This window comes from Macaca nemestrina, chromosome 1, assembly GCF_043159975.1.
Source record: "Macaca nemestrina isolate mMacNem1 chromosome 1, mMacNem.hap1, whole genome shotgun sequence".
Taxonomy (NCBI): domain Eukaryota; kingdom Metazoa; phylum Chordata; class Mammalia; order Primates; family Cercopithecidae; genus Macaca; species Macaca nemestrina.
Genome location: NC_092125.1, coordinates 140440524 through 140467546, shown reverse-complemented (window position 1 = coordinate 140467546; position 27023 = coordinate 140440524). Strand labels below are relative to the sequence as shown.

General features: G+C 39.5%; 1 protein-coding gene across 2 annotated transcripts in view; it reads right to left on the bottom strand.

Moving 5' to 3' along the window:
• DIPK1A (divergent protein kinase domain 1A) overlaps positions 1–27023 on the bottom strand; it is a 129206-nt gene that overhangs the window by 28142 nt on the left and 74041 nt on the right. For both annotated transcript variants that reach the window (XM_011747723.2, XM_071078458.1), the window contains exon 2: positions 14928–15062. In XM_011747723.2, the coding sequence (XP_011746025.1) occupies positions 14928–15062 (135 nt within the window). The remainder of the gene's footprint in view (positions 1–14927; positions 15063–27023) is intronic.

Below are 27023 nucleotides of genomic sequence, written 5' to 3'. Positions count from 1 at the left end.
GTCCTTATATTATTTAACCTCCTTCAGCATTTGTCCTAGTTGACCACACTGTTTTAAAACTCTTTCCTATGGCTTCTCTCTTCATGTTTTCCTCCTCCTTCTCTAGCAACTCTCTTTTATCTTTTTTGAGACAGGGTCTCACACTGCCACCCAGTCTGGAGTGCAGTGGCGTTATCACACCTCACTGTAGCCTCAACCTCCCTGGGCTCAGGTGATCCTCCCACCTCAGCCTCCCAAGTAGCTGGGACTACAAGCACGCACTACCACACCCGGCTAAGTTTTGTATTTTTTGTAGAGACAAGGTTTCGCCTTATTGCTTAGGCTGATCTTGCACTCCTGAGCTCAAGCGAACCACCTGTCTGGCAACTCTTTATGAGAGTTCTTTATGGAATTCTCTTCCTTTCTCACCATCTTAAGTATTAGTGTTTTCCAGGGTTTTGTTCCATTTTCCTTGTGTTCTCTGTATACCATCATCAGTGACATTCCCACAGCTCCAAGGAATCCTGGTTCTATCCCAGCCTAGGCCTTTTTCCTGAATTAAATATCCAAGTGCTACCTGAACATCTCTTGTCTCGATTTGGATAACCTAAAAGCAATTCACACTCAGCCTATCCAAGACTGAACCATCACACCCTGCCCTCCTCTGTCCCAAGGGTTGTCCTCCTTTATGGCCTGCCTCAGTGGAAGGTGCCATCAACCACCTAGGTACCGAGGAGGGAAGCAGTGAGTTGTCCTAAAGTTCTTGTTCTTCCCCATTTCCCCAAACTCAACTGGTCACCAGTTGCTGGCAATCAAATTACTTCCTTCATATCCTTTGAGGCTATTTCATCCCTTCCATTCCCACTGTCAATGCCATAGTTTAAACCCTCGTCACTTTGTGCCTGGATTATTACAACTGCCATAAAACAGATATCCCTGCTTGTGCTGTTTCCCATCTAAACCACCCTCTCCACTACAAGTAGCAAAATTTTTCTAAACATAAATCTGATCAGTCACTTCCCTGCTTAAAAACTTCTACTGATTCTCTACTGCTCTGAAGGTAAAAGGCAAATTCCTTACCATGATATACAAGGTCTGTTATGAGTTTGACCTGGCTTCCTTCACCTCTGCAAATTGCCTTTCATCTTCTCTGCTCTAGCTATGCTATGCCTGGAATGTAGCATTATTTCTTATGTTTGTAGCTTTGCACATGCCTCCTTCTGTCTGCAATGCTCATTCATCAAAATTCAGCTCAGATGTAACCTTTTCCAGAAAGTTGTCTGGGTCCTTCTTCATTGGGGTTTCCGAGCAAAATGTTGCTTAGGATATACTTATGCTGAAAAATTATTGTTCTTTACTGGCAATATTTGGGATATACTCAAGGTAGTCCTAGTTTATTTTAAATTTGAATGTAACTGAGCATCCTGTATTTTTATTTGCTACCTAGCAACCCTACTCCCAGTCTCGTGTATGTGCTCCTCCTTTTTATTTTTCCATATCCCCTACTAGTCTGTAAGCATCTTCAGGGCAGGGATACCTCTCATCTCTGTATCCCCAAGCTCAAGCACAGTGCCAGTAGGCAGACAATAAATATTTAATTGAAATAAAATGTTTTATTGCTGACTTGTTCTTTCTAAGTTGGCTTTAACCCTTAGTCTCTTTCTTGCTTCACAGGAATGAGCTAATCTTAACAGTGATACCGCCTGTGCCAGGATTACAACAAATATCACAAAATATAAGACAGTGTAGCATAAGACATGAAGGCCACCAGAAGTGCTACTATGATTTAAGATTGGCCGGGCAGTGGTGGCTCATGCCTACAATCCCAGCACTTTGGGAGGCTGAGGCGGGAGGAATCAATTGAAGCTAAGAGTTCAAGACTAGGCTGGGCAACATAGAAAGACCCCTGTCTCTACAAAAACAACAAAAACAAAACAAAAAAAACCCACAAAAATCAAAATAAAATAGAGATTTCCTTAGAATAGGGTTTATGTGTGTTAAGATTTCAAATAAACTTAATAATTTTTTTATAAGTTCATAAAGAAGTTGGTATAAAGGGAAAAGGGTTATACTTTTCTTAAAAGGAAAAAAGCTTGTACTTTAAAACAGTGTGTTCTTGCCAGGTGCGGTGGCTCACGCCTATAATCTCAGCACTTTGAGAGGCCAAGGTGGGCGGATCACTTGAGGTCGATCAGGAGTTTGAGACTAGCCTGGTCAACATGGTGAAACCTCGTCTCTAATAAAAATACAAAAAAAATAGCTGGGCATGGTGGCGCATGCCTATAATCCCAGCTACTCCAGAGGCTGAGGCAGGAGAATCTCTTGAACCCAGGAGGTGAAGGTTGCCGTGAGCTGAGATGCGACACTGCACTCCAGCATGGGCAACACAGCAAGACTCTGTCTCAAAAAAACCAAAAAACCAAAAACCAAAACCAAAAACAAAACAGTGTGTTCCAAATAGGACTGGTTCAGTATATCTCAAAAACACAGGATAATGGCAGAAAATATAATTGTCAAGTTAAATAATAATTGATCCTAAGCAAAGGCAAAGCTAAATGAAATAGTTAGCTATATATCACTATCTAATTGAAAACATGGTTCCAAATATCTTAAATTTAGTATATCTTATGTTAGTTGCTTTAAGCAATAATCCATTATCCCAAGAAATCAAATTTCAAAAGAGACTGTAATAAAACTTAGAGGCCCTTTTACTTTTTAATACTTCCATTTAAAGGATGTGCTCATATAATGGCCACAAAGGTTTGCTAGAGTAATGTAGTGAGTAATTCCTCATTATTACCCAGGTAGGAACTTAGAATTTGCTTGCATAGAGGAATATGTCAGAAGAGATCAATATTAAACAATGTGGTCCTGAGAAATGTATAGAAGGGGAATATTCTTCTCTGCTTCTTTTTTTCCCTTTATGAAAGAACCCAACAAACAAAATATCTGTTTTTTTGTGTCAAGAGAATCTTACCTACAAAGTCAAACTGTAAAATGTCTTTATGGGTAAACACCAAATAGGATTTGCTGAAATAATGAATAAATTAATGATTTCTATAATCAGAGAAAACATTAAAAAATGATACAACAAGGCTGGGCACAGTGGCTCACACCTATAATCCTAGCACTCTGGAAGGCCAAGGCGGGCAGATTACCTGAGATCAGGAGTTTGAGATCAGCCAGGCCAACATGGCGAAATCCTGTCTCTACTGAAAATACAAAAAAATTAGCTGGGTGTGGTGGTGTGTGCCTGTAATCCCAGCTACTCAGAAGGCTGAGACAAGAGGATTGCTTGAACCCAGGAGGTGGAGGGTGCAATGAGCTGAGACTGCGCCACTGCATTCCAGTCTGGGCGCCAGAGTGAGACTCCGTCTCAAAAAAAAAAAAAAAAAGATACAACATACTATATAGCCAAGAGCAGTGACTCACACTTGTAACCCCAGCTACTCAGGAGATCCAGGCGGGAGGATCACTTAAGGGCAGGAGTTGGAGATCAGACTGGGCAACACAGTGACAACCCATCTCTAATAAAAATTTTAAAAATTAGCTGGGCATGATGGCTCATGCCTGTAGTCTCAGCTACTCGGGAGGCTGAAGTGGGAGGATCCCTGCAGCCCAGGAATGCAAGGCTGCAGTGAGCTATGATCGCCACTACCCTCCAGCCTGGGTGGCAGAGAGGGATTCTGTCTCCAAACAAAACAAAAAAAGCACCTCCTCCTCCACCATATTATGTAATTAGCTTGGTGGAAAAAGAAAAAAGCACAATTGACAAAAAAAAGTGGATTTTTCCAAGCACATCTAATCAGGGTTAGTTGTTGCTCTCATTTTTAGACAGTTCTCGTTTCCAACAACTTTCATAAGTTAACAAAGGCTTTTCTGGGTATACCGTTCCCACTCCATTTCCCTTCTTGACGTTTTAAAAGCTTATTATCCATCTCACTAGAGTCAAACCCTAAATAATGGATGATGACAGTGGAAAGTTTCATATTTTTACTAAAACTGAAAACAGTAAACTTAAATTCAAACTGCAAACTAATGTACAGTGTGCAAAATTAATCTGAATTCTGGTTCCCACCTTATAGCATTACCCTAAATCTCTTAATAAAAATTATCCATTGGTTACAGAAAACATCTCAGGAAAATAATACTAAGTTCTAGGAATTCTCTGGTCTAGTGTTAATCAGAATCTTATTCTTTGGGATAAAAGTGCTAAGGTAAGCCTGATTTATAATTAGAGGGAAAAAGAAACTCTTTCATGTCTTTCCAAATCCTTTCTATTCCATAAGGTCCTGTAGAAGTTTGTTTTTTTTTTTTTAGACGGAGTTTCTCTCTTGTTGCCCAGGCTGGAATGGAATGGCATGATCTCAGCTCACTGCAACCTCTGCCTCCTGGGTTCAAGTGATTCTCCTGCCTCAGCTTCCCAAGTAGCTGAGATTATAGGCATGTACCACCAGGTGTGACTAATTCTTGTATTTTTAACAGAGATGGGTTTTCACCATGTTGGCCAGGATGGTCTCGATCTCCTGACCTCCGGTGATCCACCCGCCTCAGCCTCCCAAAGTGCTGGGATTACAGGCGTAAGCCGCCGCGCCCAGCCTTGAAGGCCCTGTAGAAGTTCTACCTCCTCTATGAAGCCTTTCCACACTATTCTGTCTAAAATAATCTCTCTATTCATAGATGCCTTCTTTTTTTACCTTTTTGTAGTACAACTACTTACCATACAAACTAAATCATTTTAATCTGACGTGATGGTCTTCTGATGTGCCAACTTGGCTGGCTAGGCCATAGTCCCCAGTTATCAAAACAAACAATCTAGGTGTTGCTGTGAGGGTATTTTGCAAATGTAATTAAAATTCATAATCAGTTGACTTTAAGAGAGTATCCTAGATAGTCTGGGAGGGCCTGATTCTATCAGTTGAAGGGCCTCAAGAGCACCACTGAGGATTCCCTGATGAAAAAATGTTGCCTGTAGACAGCAGCTTCAGCCAATGCCCAAGAATTCCAGCCTGCCCTTCCTTATTGCCTTCTGTATGGATTTTAGATTTGCTCAGCCAGCCCCACAACTGTATAAACCAACTCCTTGCAATAAATCTCTTTGTATCACTTTTGCTTCTCTGGTTGAACCCTAACTAATACACCTGATTAAATAATATGTGTATGTGTGTGTGTGTGTGTGTGTGTGTGTCTCATCTTCCCAGTCAGACTCAAGGGCAGGAACTTGAGAATATAACAATAATAACTTACTGTACATTTACCATGTGTCAGATACAGTGTTAAGTCTTTCAATACATGAACTCATTTTATCCTTACAACCACCTGATATGAAAGTATTACTAATCTCCATTTTACAAAGCCTAAATAATTTGCCCAGCTTATATAGCTCAGAAATGGCAAAGCTGGAACTCAAACCTAGAGTTCTTTTACTCCAATGCTTACACTCTTAACTATTACAATGGATGGGGCCCTTCACACACAAACGGAGAGAGAAAGACAGAGAGGCATGCAGAGAAGAAAGCTATGGAACACAAAATAGACCACAACTGTTAAACAGATATAAACTGTTTTTTTGTTGTTGTTGTTGAGACAGGGTCTTGCTCTGTTGCCCAGGCTGGAGTGCAGTGGCACAATCTCAGCTCTCGGCAACCTCTGCCTCTCAGGTTCAAGTGATTTTCCTGCCTTGGCTTCCTGACTAGCTGGGATTATAGGCGTGCACTGCCACGCCTGGCTAATTTTTGTATTTTTAGTAGAGATGGGGTTTCACCATGTTGGCCAGGCTGATCTCAAACTCCAGACCTCAAGTGATCTGCCCATCTCAGCCTCCCAAAGCACTGCGATTACAGGTGTGAGCCACCGTGCCCAGCGGTAAACTGCTTATTACAGTTCGTTGACAATCTGTCCTCCCTAACTCCTAAGCCATGATTTCAGCTCGGAGGTAATGCTCTCAATGGGACAGCTACAGCAATCTTCCAGGAAATTTTTGAATTACAATGCTAGGTTACAGCAATGACAAGTAATGGGGTACTTGCCCCAGATCAAATGAAGTAAGTCAAGGACTTGAGAACCTTCTCTATGTTCAACAGATATGTCAGAGCATCATTCAGTGTTAGATTACCAGGTTAATTAGTTCAATTCTACTTTATCTTCATAAAATCTGTGATGCAGGTAGGACAGAGATACTTTTATTTGAACCTGTATAATGTAGTTAAAGCAAGCCAATGAAATAAAGTCACTTATTCAAAGCCACACAGTATAGCACAAGAAAAAGTGAGGCTGGGGCTTTCACTTCAGCCTAGCATTTTTTCTAATAGACTGACATGATACGGTTTAGCTACTAGTAATCGAGAAGTTCTTCATAGGGAGTGGGTTGTACCACTAATATCCAACATTTAAAAATGTACATGGTGTTACTAAAGGAATAAGACAGATTTTCATAAGCCACATATGAAAGCAATCAGATTCCTCAAACTCCCCTCTTTGGGCATTTGCATTCACTGTCCTTTCTCTTTAAATGCTTTTTGCCTAGATTCTCACACAATTGCTTCCTCTCATCAGCTTCCAATTCAAAATGCCATCTTTTCAGAGAGGCTTTTCCGGTTAAGACAGCATGCCCTAGCCATTCTCTACTAAATATTGCTATTACATTTTTTTTTTTGTTTTTTTTTTTTTGTTTTTAGGCGCAGTTTCGCTCGTGTTGCCCAGGCTGGAGTGCAATGGTGCGATCTCGGCGATCTCGGCTCACCACAACCTCTGCCTCCTGGGTTCAAGTGATTCTCCTGCCTCAGCCTCCCTAGTAGCTGGGATTTCAGGCATGCACTACCACACCCAGCCAATTTTAATTTTTTTTAGTAGAGACAGGGTTTCACCATGTTGGTCAGATTGGTCTCAAACTCCCAACCTCAGGTGATCCACCCACCTTGACCTCCCAAAGTGCTGGGATTATGGGTGTGAGCCACCACACCCGGCCAGTTATTACATATATTTTCTTTTCTTTTTTTTTTTTTTTTTTTTTTTTGAGACGGAGTCTCGCTCTGTCGCCCAGGCTGGAGTGCAGTGGCCAGATCTGAGCTCATTGCAACCTCCGCCTCCTGGGTTCACGCCATTCTCCTGCCTCAGCCTCCCGAGTAGCTGGGACCACAGGCGCCGCCACCTCGCCCGGCTAATTTTTTGTGTTTTTAGTAGAGATGGGGTTTCGCCGTGTTTGCCAGGATGGTCTTGATCTCCTGACCTTGTGATCCGCCCGTCTCGGCCTCCCAAAGTGTATTACATATATTTTCATTGCACTTGTCAGAACCTTATTAATTTACTTGTTTTTGTTTTTATTATACACATTCCACAATAAGAATGTAAGCTCCTTGCTGGATGTGGTGGCTCACACCTATAATCCCAGCACTTTTGGAGGCCGAGGCAGATGGATCACCTGAGGTCAGGAGTTCGAGACCAGCCTGGCCAACATGGTGAAACCTTGTCTCTACTAAAAACACAAAAATTCGCAGGGTGTGGTGGCGGATGCCTGTACTCCCAGTTACTAGGGAGGCTGAGGCAGGAGAATTGCTTGAACCCGGGAGACGGAGGTTTCAGTGAACTGAGATCATGCCACTGCACTCCAGGCTGGGTGACAGAGTGAGACTCCATCTCAAAAAAAAGAAGAAAAAGCTCCTTAAGGCATGAATTCTGTCTTGCTTACCACAATATGCCTAGCACCTAGAAAAATAACTTAGATGTAGATGTTCAATAAATATTTAACTGACTGATAGATACCTCTTCTAAAATGGATTATACTTTTAATATTATTGCTATACGACAGTAGTTACCTTGAAAATAAATATTAAATAATAATAATAATAATTATTATTTTGATACTGGGTCTCATTCTGTTGCCCAGGCTGGAGTGTAGTGGTGCTATCATGGCTCACTGCAGCCTCGACCTCTTTTGCTCTAGTGATCCTCTCACCTCAACCTCCAAGTAGCTGGGACTACAGGTGCATGCCACCATGCCCAGCTAATTTTTTATTTTTTTGTAGAGATGGATTCTCACTATGTTGCCCAGCTGGTCTTAAACTCCTGGCCTCAAGTATTCCTCCCACCTTGGCCTCCTAAAGTGCTAGGATTACAGATGTGAGCCACCATGCCTGGTGCTGGTTAAATTATAAAGAATAGGAAAAATAAGTGAAAGGAAAGATTTTGCCAACCTTTAAAGAGAATAAAAGAACCCACACTTTAAAACTTAAAACTTAAGCAAATAATATCTGTGGAACCTCTTTTGGATCTTCTGTGCCTCTTTATAATCTTCCTTAGTTCACAAAGATGAAATTGACTGAAGATTTTGAAGGGAATCTGTTCAAAGGTTATACACAGGATACTGTAATCCTTTGATGAGCATGTATTTACTAAGCATGACTTTAAGATTATGCAGTTTTATATTTATATACCTAAAATTCAAAATTAGCAATTTTATTATATGCTTTGGTTCTCTTCAATCCACTTAAGAAAAGAACAGTCCATACGCTAATACAGGCGGAGAGAGGCAATCAGTTTAGATTCCACATTTCAAAGCAGTAATGACCAGGACCAGAAGTATGTGTGGATATTGCCATAATTCATGAAATGGCCAGGTAATTACTTAGGCAGATATTGTAAAACTGAACCATGGGAGAAACCAATTTAAAATATATCACATTTCAAGTTAGGAAGGGCTGCTTAGACTTTTAAAAAAGGTATAATCTGCAATATAAAACTTATATGAATTATACACACACACACACACACACACATCTGTTGCTTTCCTCTAAACATCCAAGAATTTGCACATTTGCATAAGTGGCTTCATATTGTTTTACTTTCAACATCTCTATATATTTCGGATATCTCGATAATAGCTGGATTTTGATTTTTTTTTTTTTTTGGAGGTGGAGTCTTGCTCTGTTGCCCAGGCTGGAGTGCAATGGCGCGATCTCAGCTCACTGCAGCCTCTGCCTCCCAGGTTTCAGCGATTCTCCTGCCTCAGCCTCCTGGGTAGCTGGGATTACAGGAGCATGCCATCATGCCTGGCTAATTTTTGTAGTTTTAGTAGAGACGGGGTTTCACCATGTTGGCCAGGCTGGTCTCAAACTCCTGACCTCAGGTGATCCACCCACCTCGGCCTCCCCAAGTGCTGGGATTACAGGCATGAGCCACCGTGCTTGGCCTGGATTTTGATTTTTAAATACAGCCTCACAATCTTTGTCTTTCAACTGAATCATTTGGTTCACTGATAATATACTGTAATTACCATCATATGTGGGTTTAAATATACTCCATCTGATGCCATGGTAAGCCACCCAAATCTCCTTCTCCAGGATTGGAGCACTTATTCCTTCAGCACTGGGAGTATAGGTAGCAAATAGCTCTCAGCTGAGTCCTTCTTTAGGCCTGCCCTCAGCTAGAGTACAGCCTTGCCCAAGGTGATACCTCCTTGCAGGGATGGGGGTAAAGGTGGGAATCTGCTTCCACTGACTGGTCAGTGAGGGGGATAAAGGTCTGGACCTTTGCAAGGTCATCCAGCTCCAGAATTCCCTATAGGGTTGACCTTTAAGGCCTTTGTTACTACTGCAGTGCAGTTCAACTTTTCCCTCTGACTTACTCTGCTTCCTCACTCTCTACAGATGTTAATCCCAAGAGCCCAACTTAATCAACTTGCTGCAGGCAAATCTTAGTCTCTAAGTCTGCTTTCCAGGGAATTCAATCTGTGACATCTTTCATCTTATTATGTATTTTTTTTTTTTTTTTTTTTTTTTTTACTTATCCTGCCTGTTCTGTTTCTTTTTCTTTACTTTCTTGCCTTCTTTTGGGCTAGTCTTTTATTATTATCTTTTTTTCCTGAGAGACTGAGTTTTGCTCTTGTTGCCCAGGCTGGAGTGCACTGGTGTGATCTTGGCTCACTGCAACCTCCACCTCCCGGGTTCAAGTGATTCTCCTGCCTCAGTCTCCCAAGTAGCTGGGATTACAGACATGCACCACCACGCCCGGCTAATTCTGTATTTAGAGGTGGGGTTTCTCCATGTTGGTCAGGCTGGTCTCGAACTCCCAACCTCAGGCGATCCACCCGCCTCAGCCTCCCAAAGTGCTGGGATTACAGGTGTGAGCCACCGCACCTGGCCTCTTTTATTCTTTTATTATTCAATTTTTTCTATGTTAGTTTGGAAATGATACACTCTTTTTCTATTCTATAGGTTATCCTAGAAATAATAATATGCATCCTTGAATTATCAAAGTCTAAAGTTAACTGGTTGATTCTTTTATCCTACTCTGCAATATTGTAAGGACTTAAACACTTTAACTTCCTTTATCCTTCTCCCATTTTATATGTAATTGTTATTCTAGGTATTGCAGCATATAATGGAATCATACAATATTTGTCTTTTTGTGTTTGGCTTCTTTCACGTAGCATAATGTTTCCAATATTCATCCATGTTGTAGCATGTATCAGAATTTCACTTTTTTTAAAGGCTAATATTCCATTGTATCTATATATGATGGACAGTTGGCTTGTTTCCACCTTTTGGCTACTGTGAATAATGCTACTGTGAACCTTGGTGTGCCAGAATCCATTTGAATCCCTGATTTCAATTTGTTTTGGTATATATACCCAGAAATGGATTTACTGGATCATAAGGTAATTCTATGTTTAACAATTTGAGAACCCTCCATACTATCTTCCTGATTCTTTTTCTTTAAATCTTTTTTTTTTTGAGACAGAGTCTCCCTCTGTCACCCAGGCTGGGGTGCAGTGGTGTGATCTCAGCTCACTGCAACCTCTGCCTCCTGGGTTCATGTGATTCTTGTGCATCAGTCTTCTGAGTAGCTGGAATTACAGGTGTGTGCCACTACACTCGGCTAATTTTTTGTATTTTTAGTAGAGACAGGTTTTTACTATGTTGGCCAGGCTGGTCTCAAACTCCAGGAGTCAAGTGATCTGCCCACCTCGGCCTGCCAAAGTGCTGGGACTACAGGCATGAGCCACCATGCCCAGCCCTGATTCTTTTTTACATATTACAATTCTCTGTTAATATTATCCATTGTTTTACCTATTTCTTCTACCTTTATTCCTATTTAATTGAACATGAATATAAACAGTTATTTTTACATCCTTTTTGAATAACTCTAATATCTGGATCATCTGCAGATCTGCTTCTAGTATCTGTGCTTATCTCTTGATTTCTGGTCATTTTATTTTGTCTTTTGGCATTCTTTGTACTTTTTCACATAATGTCTCCAGAGAGGGTTTCCTTCTGTCTAGGAGACAAAGGTAATGGTAGCTGATTACCTTAACAAAATCAGGGGCTGTTTGAAGTTGAGGCTCTGTTGTAGCTCTGGGTAAAGCTCTAGCTACTTATGTCCAAGGATATATATCCCTCTAGGATTTTTAACTGAGAGCTTGGTATTCACTGGGGTTTCTCCTTCTGGCAAGTTCATAACTCTAATCTGTATCTTGTGAGACTGCCAAAGTGTCTGCTCTGCTTTTCAAAGGTTTTCCAATGCAGTTTTTAACCTCCCATTCTGCAGAGCCCAGGAATTGGCAAATATCCCAATGGGATAACTGGCTGTATGCATGAGGTTCCCCTGGTTTTCTACAAAGGCTCTGCTGGTTTCTTGTCCCCAGTAGGGGCTTTCCGCCAATATAAGGTTTCTGCTTCTCAGACCCCTGCCCATGCCCAGAATCAGCAAATTCCCCCCAGGGTAAAAGAGACCATAAAAGTCAGCTCACCATTCTGAGACTCTTTTAGTTTACCTTTACTCCTGGGGTTCATTCCTTTAAGGTCTCAGCCCAAAGCATGGTGTGCCAGGGTTCCCATCCCATCCTTGGTTGGATGTAGTAGATTTTTATTACCCTAGCCCCATAAGACTGTATATTTCAATTTTAGATCATACATCTCCAGTTAATAGCAGCCACAAAAACTAGGCTCAGCTCTTTAAAATCTTATCCTCGTGGCTGGGTGCAGTGGCTTATGCATGTAATCCCAGCACTTTGGGAGGGCAAGGCAGGTGGATCACCTGAGGTTAGGAGTTTGAGACCAGCCTGGCCAACATGGCGAAACCCCATCTCTACTAAAAATAGAAAAATTAGCCAGGTGTGGTGGTGGGTGCCTGTAGTCCCAGCTACTTGGGAGGCTGAGGCAGGAGAATCATTTGAACCTGGGAGGCAGAGGTTGCAGTGAGCCGAGATTGCACCATCGCACTACAGCCTGGGTGTCAGAGCAAAACTCTGTCTCAAAAAAAAAAAAAAAAAAAAAAATCTTATCCTCTCCCAGATCTTGATCAAATAATTCCCTCCTATCTTGTTAGCACTTTGTGGCTTTAAAATATACTTTTTAAAAGGTTATTTTATTTTTGAGATGAAGTCTTGCTCTGTTGTCCAGGCTGGAGTGTGTTGTGGCAGGATCATAGTTCACTACAATATAAAATTCCTGGATTTAAGGGATCCTCCCACCTCAGCGTCCCAAGTAGGTGGGACTACATGTGTATGCCACCCTGCCTGGCTAAAATATACTTTAACAATATTTGTTTTGCTTGCTTTTTAGTTCCAATCCCACAATTGCTATACAATATTAGTACTATCTTAGCTTAGTACTACTGACTTTAGTACTACTAGTTATGATAGATTTTAAGAACATAATCCCAAATGCAGGATAACTCTAATTTTTTAAAAGCCAGTCTTAGGAAAATGATGTATTTTAGACTCAGAAAGCTCTTTCACTATCTTCAGGGTTTGATACGCTAACCATTAAATTATGCTAGAATTATGTTCTGTTTTCACTTCTTATAAATTAAAGGGAAATTAAATCAAAGTGAAAAGTAATGAAGCACTTCAACTCTAATTTACTCATGACAGAATATATACCAATATTTGCCTTACATTTGAAGGATATTGTAATAATCCAAGATATTTAAAAGCATATCCATTTCATTTTGTCTTAATCTCTTAGAACAGTCTTTGTGACATTACCAGATGATGTTAACAGGTCTTCCTGGAGGGCTGTGGTGGGGACATGGTTTTTTCTGATCAAGTATATTTGCTCTGTCTTGGAGATGCATAACACACATTGGTATTTAAAAGACCCTAAGAAGTCCTCAGTAAAGTCAGCTGTTATCTTTATTTAACCCTCTGTTTCCAAGTACATCTGACCAGGGACATATTTTATCCATGGAATATCTATTAATGTGCTCCAAGGTACCTAGTTTGAGAAACGTGGCCTAGAGAAAGAGAAATACACATTTCAAATAGTTTTGGTTATTTGTATGTTTTTGAACTTGACTACCTCCTGTTTCCTCCTTCACTGAAGGCTAGAAACTGAGTTTTGTGGGGTTTTATTAGCTTCATTAAACTGTCACTTCTTCTGTCAGTCTTTTCTGATGTAGGGTAGCAGAAGGAGTATGAGCTTCACAGAGAGACAGAATTAGGATCAAATTCTGGTTCCATTATCTTGGGCAAATTCTCCTGTCTCTCTGGGTCATAGTTCTTTATCTGTACACTATTATACTAAGGATTAATGAACATGTAAAGTACCCAGTACATTGGCCCCGGAGGTACCTCCTATCTTAAAATTCCTCAAGGATCTAGAATGGCCAGTTGGAATGAACATAGGATTGCTATCTTTGAACCTTGACTTAGGACTCTTCTTTACTAACTCATTCCCCTCCCTTGCCTAGTTAAGAGACTGTAACACTCCTGCGGAATAACGCGCTTTTGTATCCTGACTGATGGAGCACCTCGTGTTAAACTGGTTTTTATTTTCTTAGAACTTGGGGAAGCTCCAGGTTTCCGTCTTATGTTCCCATAACAGTTACTATCTTATTTATCTTACCTTACTGTAATTACTCATTTTCTTTCCTGATCCAGTGTAAGTTTTATAAGGTCAAAGACATTTTTTCCCTGTTATATGCACGCACCACTGGCCTGGGTAAAGAGTAGCCACTCAATAACTTTAATAAGTTATAATAATTGGAATTCCCAAAATCATTATTATTCAAATATAATCCTGAGATGAAGTGTTTTAATATTCTTTATATTAGAAAGTACAGGTAGAGGCCAGGTGCAGTGGCTCATGCCTGTAATCCCAGCTCCTTGGGAAGTCAAGGAGGGCGGATCACTTGAGGCCAGGAGTTCGAGACCAGCCTGGGCAACATGGTGAAATCCCGTCTTTGCTGAAAATATAAAAATTAGCCAGGCGAGGTAGTGCAAGCCTGTAATTCCAGCTACTTGGGAGGCTGAGGCAAGAGAATCGCTTGAATCCAGGAGGCAGAGGTTGCAATCAGCTGAGGTTGCACCACTGCACTCCAGCCTGGGCAACAGAGCGAGACTTCATCTCAAAAAAAGAAAGAAAAAAGAAAGTACCAGTAGAAAACAAGGAGTTAAATTTACTTGAAATTCTCAAATTTTTAAAATATAGGTCTATAGAATCAATGATCACTACTAGAAATCTTAGACTGATAGTCATTTTTCTGAGATATATCCAAGCACTAGGATAGAAACAGAATAATATTCTTTTTAGATACATTTTGGTATTCAAGAGTAACTCCATTTATTCAAAAGATGTGTTCTAGAAAGTCTGCCTTTAAATAAACTTTTATAGTCTAAACATTAAAAAACTCATCTGATTGAAATAAACTAAAACTTAAATATAGTTAAAAAATATATATATATATCTAAAAAATAAAAATACCTCTTTGTATTGAGGATGTCCCACATTAACTTATCTATGTGTAATATATTTAAATTTCTGAACACTGGAATTTTCAAAGTGGGGAAAACTTTACTAACGGGTCATATCAAAAAGCTAAGAAGATTAGCACAATTCTAATGTCAAATTAACTTTTATTTTTAAAAACATCATTAGTAAGTATGTAAGTAGTAAATATAGTGTGTTATGAAGAGGCTTTTTAGTAAACAGGAAATTTAAAATACTTACTATTATTTTCTTACAGTCCTTTCCTCTGCATAATTCTGTATAGGTAGAATACTGCACATATATAATCCAGCTTCCAACAAAAACTGCTAACCAGGAAAAGAAAAGATATTTCATCCGCACGTATGAGAAGCGAGCCTGTGAGTAAAAAAGAACATAACAATCATTCATTCAGCACCAAATCAGCATTCGATGTCCTAGAACGTGACTTCTCACCCTTCTTGGAATAACCCAATATATATTCTAGGCTTTCATATGGCAATTCTAGAATAAAGTGCACTTTCACGGAGTCCAAACAGCACTGGTGTCAGAAAAGGAAGCCCCTTGGTCCTGCCAAGGAAAAAGGGAACAAAATATCCTTTAAGATGTATAACCTTTCAAATACCACCATCATCCAAAGCTACTTTTTAGGCACAAGCACGTGTACCACGCTACCCTGGGCACCTTGTGAGATCAGGTAAATAGAGGTACAATTCCTATTTACTAGAAGCTTACAAAAGACTGTTTCACATAAGAATCTTAAAGGTCTTTAGGAAAATCATGATAAAAATAATTTTGTTTTAAAGAAATAAGAACAGAGAATCTGGCTATTTGTCTAATGTCTCATACTGACAACCAGAACCAGAAATTAAGCTCTACAGTCATTTCTATTTCCCTATTGTATTCACCAGGGCTTTATGTTCCTTTTGTTCAACCAACCAAATGTTTCACCTAATAGATATTCTGGAAACTGAGGAGACGCTAACAACTGTTAAAGGAGAAATGACTGAAGAAGGGTTAAGATATAGTAAAAATAAATTACTCTTTGCATGTCAACTTGTAAAGCTACACAATAGGATCCTCTTTGCATTGTTTTGTTTCCAGTGCTCTTGTGTTCTAATTGCAACTCAGGCTGGTTGATGCCTTTTTTCCATCAACTACATATCAAACAGTTTCATCTTCAAAAGTGACACTTGAAGTCAAGACTAGTTGACATTTATTTTTTGAGTCTGTAGCACCCATGGTCTGGTTTTATAAACAGCAGAACTGAGGACTACGAAGAGAATTCGGCAGAATAAATTAAAGATACGTAAACAAACAATGAAAAGCTAGTTTTGCTTTTACAATCACGAGCCAGTTTCTCACACTGGGAACAGTAGGATACTGTGGGCACTGTGAGCATGCAAAGAAGCAGAACGAGATGAGACAGAAGCGCACCTGCAGAAGACAATGAGTGCAAACGAAAAAGAGACTCAGGAAATACTGAATTCTGTTGGCCCTGTTTGTGGTTTAGATATCTTTGTGAGGTTAACAGATGATGAATCCCTGTACCAAAAGGCTTGAGTACAACGAATTCTCAGTAAAATTGTAGGTCTTTGAGCTTTATTATTAAAATTAAAAAGTGCCTTTAATGCAAGATACTTTTGAATTGCTCTAAGCAAAAAGAAAATTCAGATTAAACCCCAAATTAAATCACATAAATGACAATGGGGTATATACCATGGGGTTTGTTTGAAAGATATTTAAGATGACTCGTCTCTAATAAGAGGTCTGGTCATCAGATAGAAATTGACATGTACTAACATTGTGAACCTAAATAAGATGAAATGACATAATGCCTATAAAATATAAGCATATTGCTGGGCACAAGTATTCAGCAAATGTTAGCTAAATCAATTTGCCAGTCACTGGGCAAGAAGCCAACAATACTGTCAGTGGCTATCATCTTCTTTTCGGACTTGCCAAAAAGAAAACTGAATCTGAATCTGATCAAGCCTTTTAGCTGCAGCTACCAGTTTACAGGAAATACATGAGACAGAGGAACACAAGTGACACTTAAGTGACACTATAAGGATATAATCAGCAAACTCCAGCCTGTGGGAAGCACTGTAATACAAACAATCCAGTTTCTTCAACAAATAAATTACAAGGAGGGAGAAAAGGGGAAGGGGAAACTGAAAAAATAAAAACCATTTAAGAAATATATTAGGCTAGATGTGGTGGCTCACATCTGTAATCTCAGCACTTTCGGAGGCTGAGGTAGGAGAATCACTTGAGTACAGGAATTTGAGACCAGCCTGGACAATATAGTGAGCCACTGTCTCTATGAAAAAATTTAAAAATTAGCCAAGGCCACCCTGGAGCTCATGCCTGTAATCCCAGAACTTTGGGAGGCCGAGGCAGGCGAATAACTTGAGGTCAGGAGTTCGAGACCAGCCTGGCCAACATGGTAAAACCCCGCCCATACTAAAAATACAAAAATTAGCTGAGTGTGGTGGCATGCACCTGTAATCCCAGCTACTCAGGAGGCTGAGGCAGGAAAATTGCTTGAACCTGGTAGACGGAGGTTGTAGTGAGCCGAGATTGTGCCACTGCATTCCAACCTGGGTGACAGAGCAAGACTCCATCTCAAAAAACAAAAATAAAAATTAGCCAAGCATGGTGGCTCACACCTGCAGTCCCAGCTATTTGGGAGGTTAGGGTGAGAGGATTGCTTGAGCCTGGGAAGCAGAGGTTGTAGTGAGCCAAGACTGCACTGCTGCACTCCAGCCTGGGTGACACAGAGAGACCTTATTTCAAAAAATGAGAGAAATATATCAAATAATTACAACACATGTATCTTTTTTGAGTCCTGATTCAAATGAAAACCTGTAAAAAATGACATTTGTAAGACAATTGAAAATTTTAAGAATGACAGTATACTTGATGACAGTAAAGGATTATTTTAGTTTTTTTTAGGTGTGATAATGGTTCTGTGATAATATTTAAATATTTTTCTTTTCTCTATCAAATAGCTATGTTTTTCTACTTCTTCTGGCATATGTTTAAATGGAAAAACACCCTATGAACTGGATTGCCCAGTGACTACTTGTCATGATAAAGAATGCCAAACATTTTTGAGAGGAAGTTAGATTGATGATGTTCCCAGCAGGGCATGGGCATCACCTGTTGTAGACATAATAACAAAAGGAGTGAGACACATTTTTCTTCCAGCTTGCCATGGAGAATTGCTGTGATTTGGGGATAACACAAAGTAGTAAAAGGACCTTCATGGGTCCTTTAATATCTGCAGATTCTGCAGCCTCACATTTAAAAATAATGATTGAAGAAACAGCCATAAATTACATCTGTAGCTATTAACCAATTTAATTTCCCTGTGTGCCACTCACTAAAATGTTTCTAGCGGTCTGTTCTGTACCAATTACCTAGATAATGTAGTCTTTGATTAAGAAATGTCATCTGACCTTTTTATTTATGCTGAACTATTCACAATGACTGCCCAGCAGTTTTTTATTCTGCAGATTGTGTGCCTAGCTGGTAATGGTATGTTGCTTTATTCCTCATTGTGTTCCTGAAAAGCAGGGTAAGAATTTTCGTAAATACACTATGGCAGTGATTCTCAAATGGACTTAGTTTGCCCCACAGGGGACACTTGGCAATGTCTGGAGACGTGTTTGGTTTCCCAGCTGGAGGTTGCTACTGAAATCTTGTGGAGTAGCAGCCAGAGATGCTGCTAAACATCCTACAATGTACAATGTAGCCCCCCACAGCAAAGCACCATCAGGCCCACAATGTGTTTGAGAAACTCTGTACCACAGTTACACAATAAAATGAAAACAAAAATTGTGGGGTTGAAAGAACCAAATTTGTACGACAGTAGCGTTTTATCTTAAATTAGCCTTTAATGCATAAACTATTACTCAATTTTAAAAATATAACATCTGTCTGGAAATAACAGAAGCAGTTATCACTAGAGTAAATGATTGCCAATATTTTATTGTAAGCCCATGATGACACAAAATGCCAATTCTACTCTAAAAAATAGTAATAATTTTTCTTCTTTTAAAATACTGTTTGATTTCATTGTGATAATTTATTTCAAAACAAACCTGAAAATCTTTGCTCTTGTTTGTAACTTTACATTAAGTTTTAAAAATAGGCAGAAAGAGGCAACATACCAAAATTTAGCCAGTTAAGACTACTTCTGGCCGTGCAGTGGCTCACGTCGGTAATCCCAGCACTTTGGGAGGCTGATGCCAGGGGATCATCAAATCAAGAGATCGAGCCCATCCTGGCCAACACAGTGAAACCCCGACTCTACTAAAAATACAAAAATTAGCTATGCGTGTTGGTGGGAGCCTGTAATCCCAGCGATTCGGGAGGCTGAGGCAGGAGAATCGCTTGAACCCAGGAGGTGGAGGTTGCAGTGAGCCGAGATCATGCCACTGCACTCCGGCCTGGGCGACAGAGTGACGCTCCGTCTCAAAAAAAAAAAAAAAAAGGCTACTTCTATTATCTATTTTTCATACTCTGCATCTTTCATAAACTTGTAAAGCACAAAGTCCTTTTACTTTACCCCAAATTACTCTATACACAAATGTTCTTTATTTTGAGAGTGGGGACTCTGTCTCAAAAAAAAAAAAAAGGCAATATGATTCTACTGGTCACTGTTTTAGCATTCTTAATCTTTTTAAGAGGTGAATTTTTGTATTTATAGAGAGAATCTGAATTATTCTTTGATCTGAAGTTTAAAGATTTTATTTGCAGGAGCATGTTCTGTGTTTTGATTTTATGAAAAATCAGGAAATAAAGTTTCAATAAAAAACAGATAATTTTCACATTTTCTCTGAATGCTGGTTCATATTTCTTATGCTTAGAGGCTGACAGCACAACAAAATGCCAAGAACAACTAGGGAATTAATTGCATGGGGTGATTCTCAAGCCTGTGACTAGGCTCCACAGTAAAACACTATTTCAAAGAAGTGTCAAAGTAAAAGAAATAGCTCGTGATACATTAAGTGAAAAAAATCCGCTTTCAAAATCCCATGTATGATATGTTCCCAATTTGGCTTTTAGAAAGAGAAATCATCAAAAAACTTTAGAAACTGCAAGAAAATAAACAAAACATGAAGGGTTGTTGTCTCAAACTGTCAAGAGGTGGTGGGATTATGGATAATTTTAATTTTTCTTCTCTTAATTTTCTATAACAAATATGTATTACTTTTTAAATTAGAAAAATATATTTGCATATATGTGTTTAATGTACGTATTTATATATGTCTCTAAGATCTACAAGTCTCTTGATGCTTAAAAAAATCTTTTTTACTGTAAAATATTAATATAGAATTATATAAAATATATAAATACAGCTTATATTATAATTATAAAGCATATATCTAAATAACTACCACTTGGGTAAAAATACAGAATTTTCTGGCCAGGTGTGGTGGCTCATGCCTGTAATCCCAGCACGTTGGGAGGCTGAGGCGGGCAGATCACTTGAGGTCAGGAGTTCGAGGCCAGCCTGGCCAACATAGTGAAACCCCATCTCTATTAAAAATACAAAAATTAGCTGGGCATGATGGCATGTGCCTGTAATCCCAGCTACTTGGGAGGTTGAGGCAGGAGAATCACTTGAACCCAGGAGGCAGAGGTTGTCGTGAGCTGAGATTGTGCCATTGCACTCCAGCCTGGGTGACAAGAACGAAACTCCGTCTCAAAAAAAATAAATAAATAAAAACCCCATAATTTTCTAATACCCTCACTGACCCCCAACCTCCCAACATGCTCTTGACTACCGTGATAATCATCTGTTTATGTGCCTTTCTAAGTAGTTTAACTGCTGATCATGTATCCCTACAATGCAGAGTTTGATGTTGATTGTTTGAACTTTACACAAGTAGAAGCCTATTCTATTTCGACTTGCATCCATCCCTCAGCATTATACCATGAGATTTAACCATGCTGATACATATAGCCAGTTTGTTCATTTTCTTTGCTGTAGAGTATTCCACTGATTTTTCAGTAAGTAATCTTTATACTTTTATATACAAAGAATATAAATATTTTAAAATGTATATTTTTCTCTTCAACTTCTGTAAGGAAAAAAAATCCACATAATATGGAGCTGCATTCTGTGCCAGTCACTGCAGGAGATACTCTGTGTATCCCATATATTATATTCAATGTTCCTGAAAATCATAGACTTAGAAGGTTTGAAAGAGACTTTGGAAACATATATTTCAACCACATGCTGATGTGATATTAGGCTTAGAAAGCTGAAACAGCTTTGGCTCCAACTCTGTTGTGCCAGGAGGAAGTCTAAAGGTTTTACACAGGATGTGTCACAGACATGCCCTGGGATGGGTGCAATTCTAGGTCTTAGCCACTGAGGAAGTGACTTCTCCTGGCAAAAGCTGAAGACTATAATCCTTTTCCTTGCTCCAGCTGCTTTAGAGAACACAGGCCAGGCACATGTTGAAAAAGCTTCAAGGCTAAGAAAACAAAAGGCATCCCCAGGGTTAAAAAAGCAGGCATGCAGATGGGTTTTAATTAACAATTAGACAGCCAGCATCTTACAGAGCATATGGGAGGAAGGTGTAACCTCCACTAGCAATCTATATATAAAAGGAATGTTGGCATTTGCAATTGCAGGTGAAAAGAACTCATCATAGGGATCTTCAACATCCCAGTGCAGAAGGACAAGGATAAGCAAAAACACTAAGTGTTTTGATTTTCCATTGCTATATAACAAACCATGTAAAACTCGGAGGCTTAAAATAACTATTTGTCTCTCATGGTTCTGAGGGATGACCGGACTAAGCTAAGCAGTTCTCTCTTTAAGGTTCTCATGCATTTGTGATCAAGACTGGAGCCATCTGAAGGACTATGTGGGTTGGATGTGCGGATAGATGGCTTCTTCATTCACATGTCCAACCTCTCAACTGAGGTGGCTGGAACAGCTTTATGTGGCTGGCTGGGCTTCTTCAAAGTTTGGTGGTGTCAAGGCAATTGAACTTCTTACATGATGGCTGACTTTGCTCAGAGTAAGTGTTCCAAGACAGCAAAGGGAAGGCTGCATCATTTCTGTAGAATTCTTTTGGTTAGAAATGGCCAGCTCAGAATTAACACAGGAAAGGACCACATAAGGGAATGACTACTAGTAGGCATGGTTCACTGAGGGGTCTTCTTTGGAGACCAGCTACCACTCCAGAAGAGGATCAGCAAAGCAGGGTCTAGGGGTAAGGAGAAAAGCAATGGGGACATCCCAACTAGAATAGAGACAGCCTTCTTGGCCATTCTGATTAAGGATTCTTTCTTCTGCCTTAGAGGAGAAGAACTGGAAGTTCCTATTAGAAGCCATTAATAGTATTTGTAGTCACATGTATTTATGCCTAAGTTGACTGAAAACAGTTCTCATTGCATATGATGGGCTCAATAACTATCAACAAATCTTTTGCTATGTACACCAAGTTCCATGATAAAGAACTCCAAAGTATTAGAAATTGCTCATGATACTAAGAGTGGTGGCTCACACCTATAGTCCCAGCACTTTGGGAGGCTGAGGATTTCTTGAGCTCAGGAGTTTGAGACCGGCCTGGGCAAAAAAGTGGGACCCCATCTCTACAAAAAATAAAAAATCAGCTGGGTGTGATGGCACATGCCTGTGGTCCCAGCTACACAGGAGGCTGAGGTAGGAGGATTGCTTAAGCCCAGGAGTTCAAGGCTACTGTGAGCCATGTTCACACCACTGCACTCTAGCCTAGGTGATACAGCAAGACCCTGTCTTGAAACAAACAAATAAACAAACAAACAAACAAAAACACTCCTTGCGATATAGACATAATAGAATTCATATTACCTTATTATTGCAGTTAAGATGTTAAGATTCTGCCACCAGAATGGGCAAATCAGGTGTCCATTTCTCCCTGAGATTAGGCCTAAGGTGCCACAGTGGATCTAGTGCTTACTAAAACATACAATAGCCACACACAAATCTTTGATGGGAATCCTAATTGGCACTTAAACTCACTAATGATTCAATTACTAAAAATAAAGTTTAACTCTGTTTTACCTAAACTTAGAGATGGGAATGCATGGTCCTTTTATACTTCAGAGTCTAAAGCATATTTTAGGGCAAAATTTACTTGGAGTAGTTACTTCTAAGTACTTACAAGCTTATTAATATAACAATTTTCAACATAGCTTAGACTCTTGGAGTATCCAGGGGCTGATTATAATTTAGATAAAACTTTATTACTGTAAAGGGTTTTAAAAAATAAATTAACTTTAATTGCTAATATTCTGTGAGATTGGTGAAAGAGGCTACGGGGTTCTGAAGCTTCCTTTCCAGTCTTTATTCATGTGACTCCTAGACACATGGTAATTAAATATTGAAAGCTAATCTCCCCTTGATACATAAAAAAGCAGAGGTATATGTCCAAATACTGAAGAGGCCAGGGAGGGGTGGAGGAGGTTGTTCACCTCCAAGTATCAGTATTCTGCCTTTGTTATCACTGAAAGGACTGTGGTTGCTCAGGGAATGTGGTCCCAAAGGAGCTACTGTTCATACAGCCTGAGACTCAGTGAGGAGATACGCTCTTCCCATTGTTTGGTACTCTGACATAGATTTCCAGGAGTCCTAGAACAGAACAACATTTCTTTAACAACAACAACAAAAAAAATTGGAAAGTGACCATCTAATTCTTTTTTTTTTTAGATGGAGTTTCGCTCTGTCTCCCAGGCTGGAATCTCAGTTCACTGCAACCTCTGCCTCCCAGGTTCAAGCGATTCTCCTACCTCAGCCTCCCAAGTAGTTGGGATTACAGGCGTGCACCACCACACCCCGCTAATTTTTGTATTTTTAGTAGAGATGGGGTTTTGCCACGTTGGCCAGGCTGGTCTCTAACTCAGGTGATCCGCCTCCCTCGGCCTCCCAAAGTTCTGGGATTATAGGCATGAGCTACCTCGCCCAGCCCCATCTAATCCATTCTAATCAGCCATCTCTGAAGGTAAATACTTAGTTTGTTAAGCAATTAAAACACAAGTGGAATATAAAATGATAAACACATTAGAGCTAGAAGAGTTTTCTGTGAACCCAGATTCCATCCTTCTTATTGAAATAATGCCAGATTGCTATGCCCAGTGGAGAAAAAATGGACAATGAATAATTACATTAAAAAATTAAACGATCCCGTTTGACATACTCCTTTCCTAGCTGTTTTCCATGTTTAAAATATATTATAAGAAAAATAAGGTTGGGGTCATATGAAACATTACTTATCTCTTTTTCTCATTTAACATAAACATGTTTTTATGCCATTATATAGTCTTGATATATCTTCAAAAAATTGATATTTAAGACTGGGCACAGAGGCTCATGCCTGTAATCCCAGCACTTTGGGAGGCCAAGGTGGGTGGATTGCTTGAGTCCAGGAGTTCAAGACCAGCCTGGATAACACAGTGAGACCCTGTCTCTACAAAAAATAAAAAATTAGCCAGGCACAGTGGCTTGCACTGTAGTCCCAGGTACTTGGAAGGCTGAGGCACGAGGATTGCTTGAGCTGGGGAGATTGAGGCTGCAGTAAGTGATGATGTGCTATTGTACTCCAGCCTGGGTGACAGAGCAAGACCCTGCCTCAAAAACAATTGATATTAAAAAAAATTTTCTTTTTAAATAAAGACAGCGTGTCACTATGTTACCCAGGGTGATCTTGAATTCCTGGACTCAAGCAATGGGCCTGCCTCAGCCTCCCAAAGTGCTAGGATTATATGCGTGAGCCACTGTACCCATACTGTAAAATGTTATACATCCATTTAAATATCAATTTTTTTTGGTATTTAAATGGACGTATAACATTTTGCAGCACAGGTATGCCATAACTTATTTAACCCTATCTGTATTGTTTAATATTTTTATTATTTCCAATATTGTGCTATAATATTGGATAGTGATAACAAACAATAAATGAAAGCCAATATTTATTAGTGCTACTCTGGAGAGGAATGTTAAAAGCACTTTCTATATATTAATATACTTAATCCTCATAAAACTCTATGAGCTGATGTGGTAAATTAGTTAGGACTTGGAAAACTATGGCCCATGAGCCAAATCCAGTCTGCTGCTTGGTTTTGTAAATATAGCTTATTGGAACACAGTCACTCTCGTTGTTGGTACATTATTATCTAAGGCTGCTTTCATGCTATAACGGCAGAGTTCAGTGGTTGCAACAGAGACAATATGGCCAACAAAGCAAAACATATTTACCATCTGGCTCTTTACCAAAATAGTTTGCTGACCCCTGGACTGTTCAGCAAATATTCATTCTCTCCCACTGCCTCACCTTCCCTGACTTATTGGTGTTGGGCTCAGCCATGTGACTTGCTTTAGTCAATGTTTGTTAAGTGCAAACATTAGATGCAAATAAAAGTATGCAATTGGGCCAGGTGTAGTGGCTCACACCTGTAATTCCAGCTTTTAGAAGGCCAAGCAGGAGGACCACTTGAGCCCAAGAGTTTGAGACCAACTAGAGATGCATAGGAAGAACCCATCTGTACAAAAAAAAAAAAAAAAAAAAAAAAAATTAGCTGAGCATGGTAGCATGCGTCTGTAATCCCAGCTACTTGGGAGGCTGAGGTGACAGGATTGATTGAGACTGGGATGTCATGGCTGCAGTAAGCTGTGATCACACCACTGTACTCTAGTCTGGGTGACAGAGGGAGACCCTGTCTCAAAAAAAAAAAAGCAAAGAAAAGAAAAGGAAAGAAAAAGAAAACTATGCAACTGAACTTGCTCTCTTTCATGTCAGATACTGCCAGTAGAACAGATCCCTAGTAGTCTACCGACACACACAAAAATAAGTTATACTATAGCCCGCTTGAACCAAAATGAAGTCAAGCCAAGCCTAGAATAGTGGGACTCCAGCTGACCTGGAGATGTGCGATTGAGAAATAAATGCTTATGGTATGTCACTAAGTTTTGGGGAAATTTATTATGCAGCATTGCTGGGGTAACTAACTGATACTGGAGGAGACTACTATTATCCCTTTACAAGAATTCTATGAGTAGGGGACTATTCGTCATTTTACAGATGGAAAAACTGAGAAACATACAGAGGATAAGCAGGGCCATACTAGTCATAAGTAGGAGAACCAGGCTTTGAATGGAGGCAGTCTGGCTTCAGAGCCTGCATTCACTCTACTCTACTGCCTACTGCATTAAATACATAAATAGTTACCTGAGTTTTTTAAAAAAAAATTAGGTAAGAATTTATTAAATAACAATCTAGTATGGAACACTATTCCTTTTTTCCCCATCACCCCAAACGTTGATCATTTCTTTGTATTTGGAACATTGAAAATCCTCTCTTCTATTATTGGAAAATATACAATGAATTGTTAATTATAGTCACCCTATATTGCTATAGAACACTTGAACTTACTCCTCCTATCTAGCTGTGCTTTTGTTATCTGTTAACTAATCCTTGGTTATTCCCCTCCTCCCCTTACCCTTTCCCACCTCCAGTAACCGCTCTTCAACTCTCTACTTCTATAAGCTCAACTTTTTAAGCTTCCACATGTGAGTAAGATCATGCAACATTTACCTTTTTGTACCTGGCTTATTTCACTTAATATAATGTCCCGCAAGCTCATCCATGTGGCTGTGAATGACAAAATTTCACTTTTTTTATGGCTAAATGGTATTCCATTATGTATATATATCACATTTTCTTTATTCATCTGTCAATGAACACTTAGGTTTATCCTATTTCTTGGCTATTGTGAATAGCGCTACAATAAATACGAGAGTGCAGATACTTCTTCAACATACTGATTACCTTTCCTTGGTATATATGCCCAGTAGCTGAATTTCTGGATCATATGGTAGTTCTATTTTCAGTGTTTTGAGGAACCTCCATATTGAGTTCCATAATGGCTACACTAAGTTACATTTCCACAAACAGTGTAAGAGAGTTCCTACTTCTCCACATCCTCACCATCATTTGTTATTTTTTGTCTTTTTGAAAATAGCCATTCTAACTGGGTTTAGATATCTCATTGTGGATTTTATTTGCATTTCCCTGATGATTAGTGATGTTAAACATTTTTTCAGGTACCTGTTGGTCATTCATATGTCTTCTTTTAAGAGATGCCCATTCAGCTCATTTGCCCAGTTTTAAATAGAATTATGTGTTGTTGTTGTTGTTTTGCTGTTGAGCTCTTTGTATATTCTGGATATTAATCCTTGTTAGATGAATAGTTTACAAATATTTTCTCTCATTCCGCACATTGTCTCTTCACTCTGTTGATTTTTTTCCTTTGCTGTGCAGAAGCTTTAAT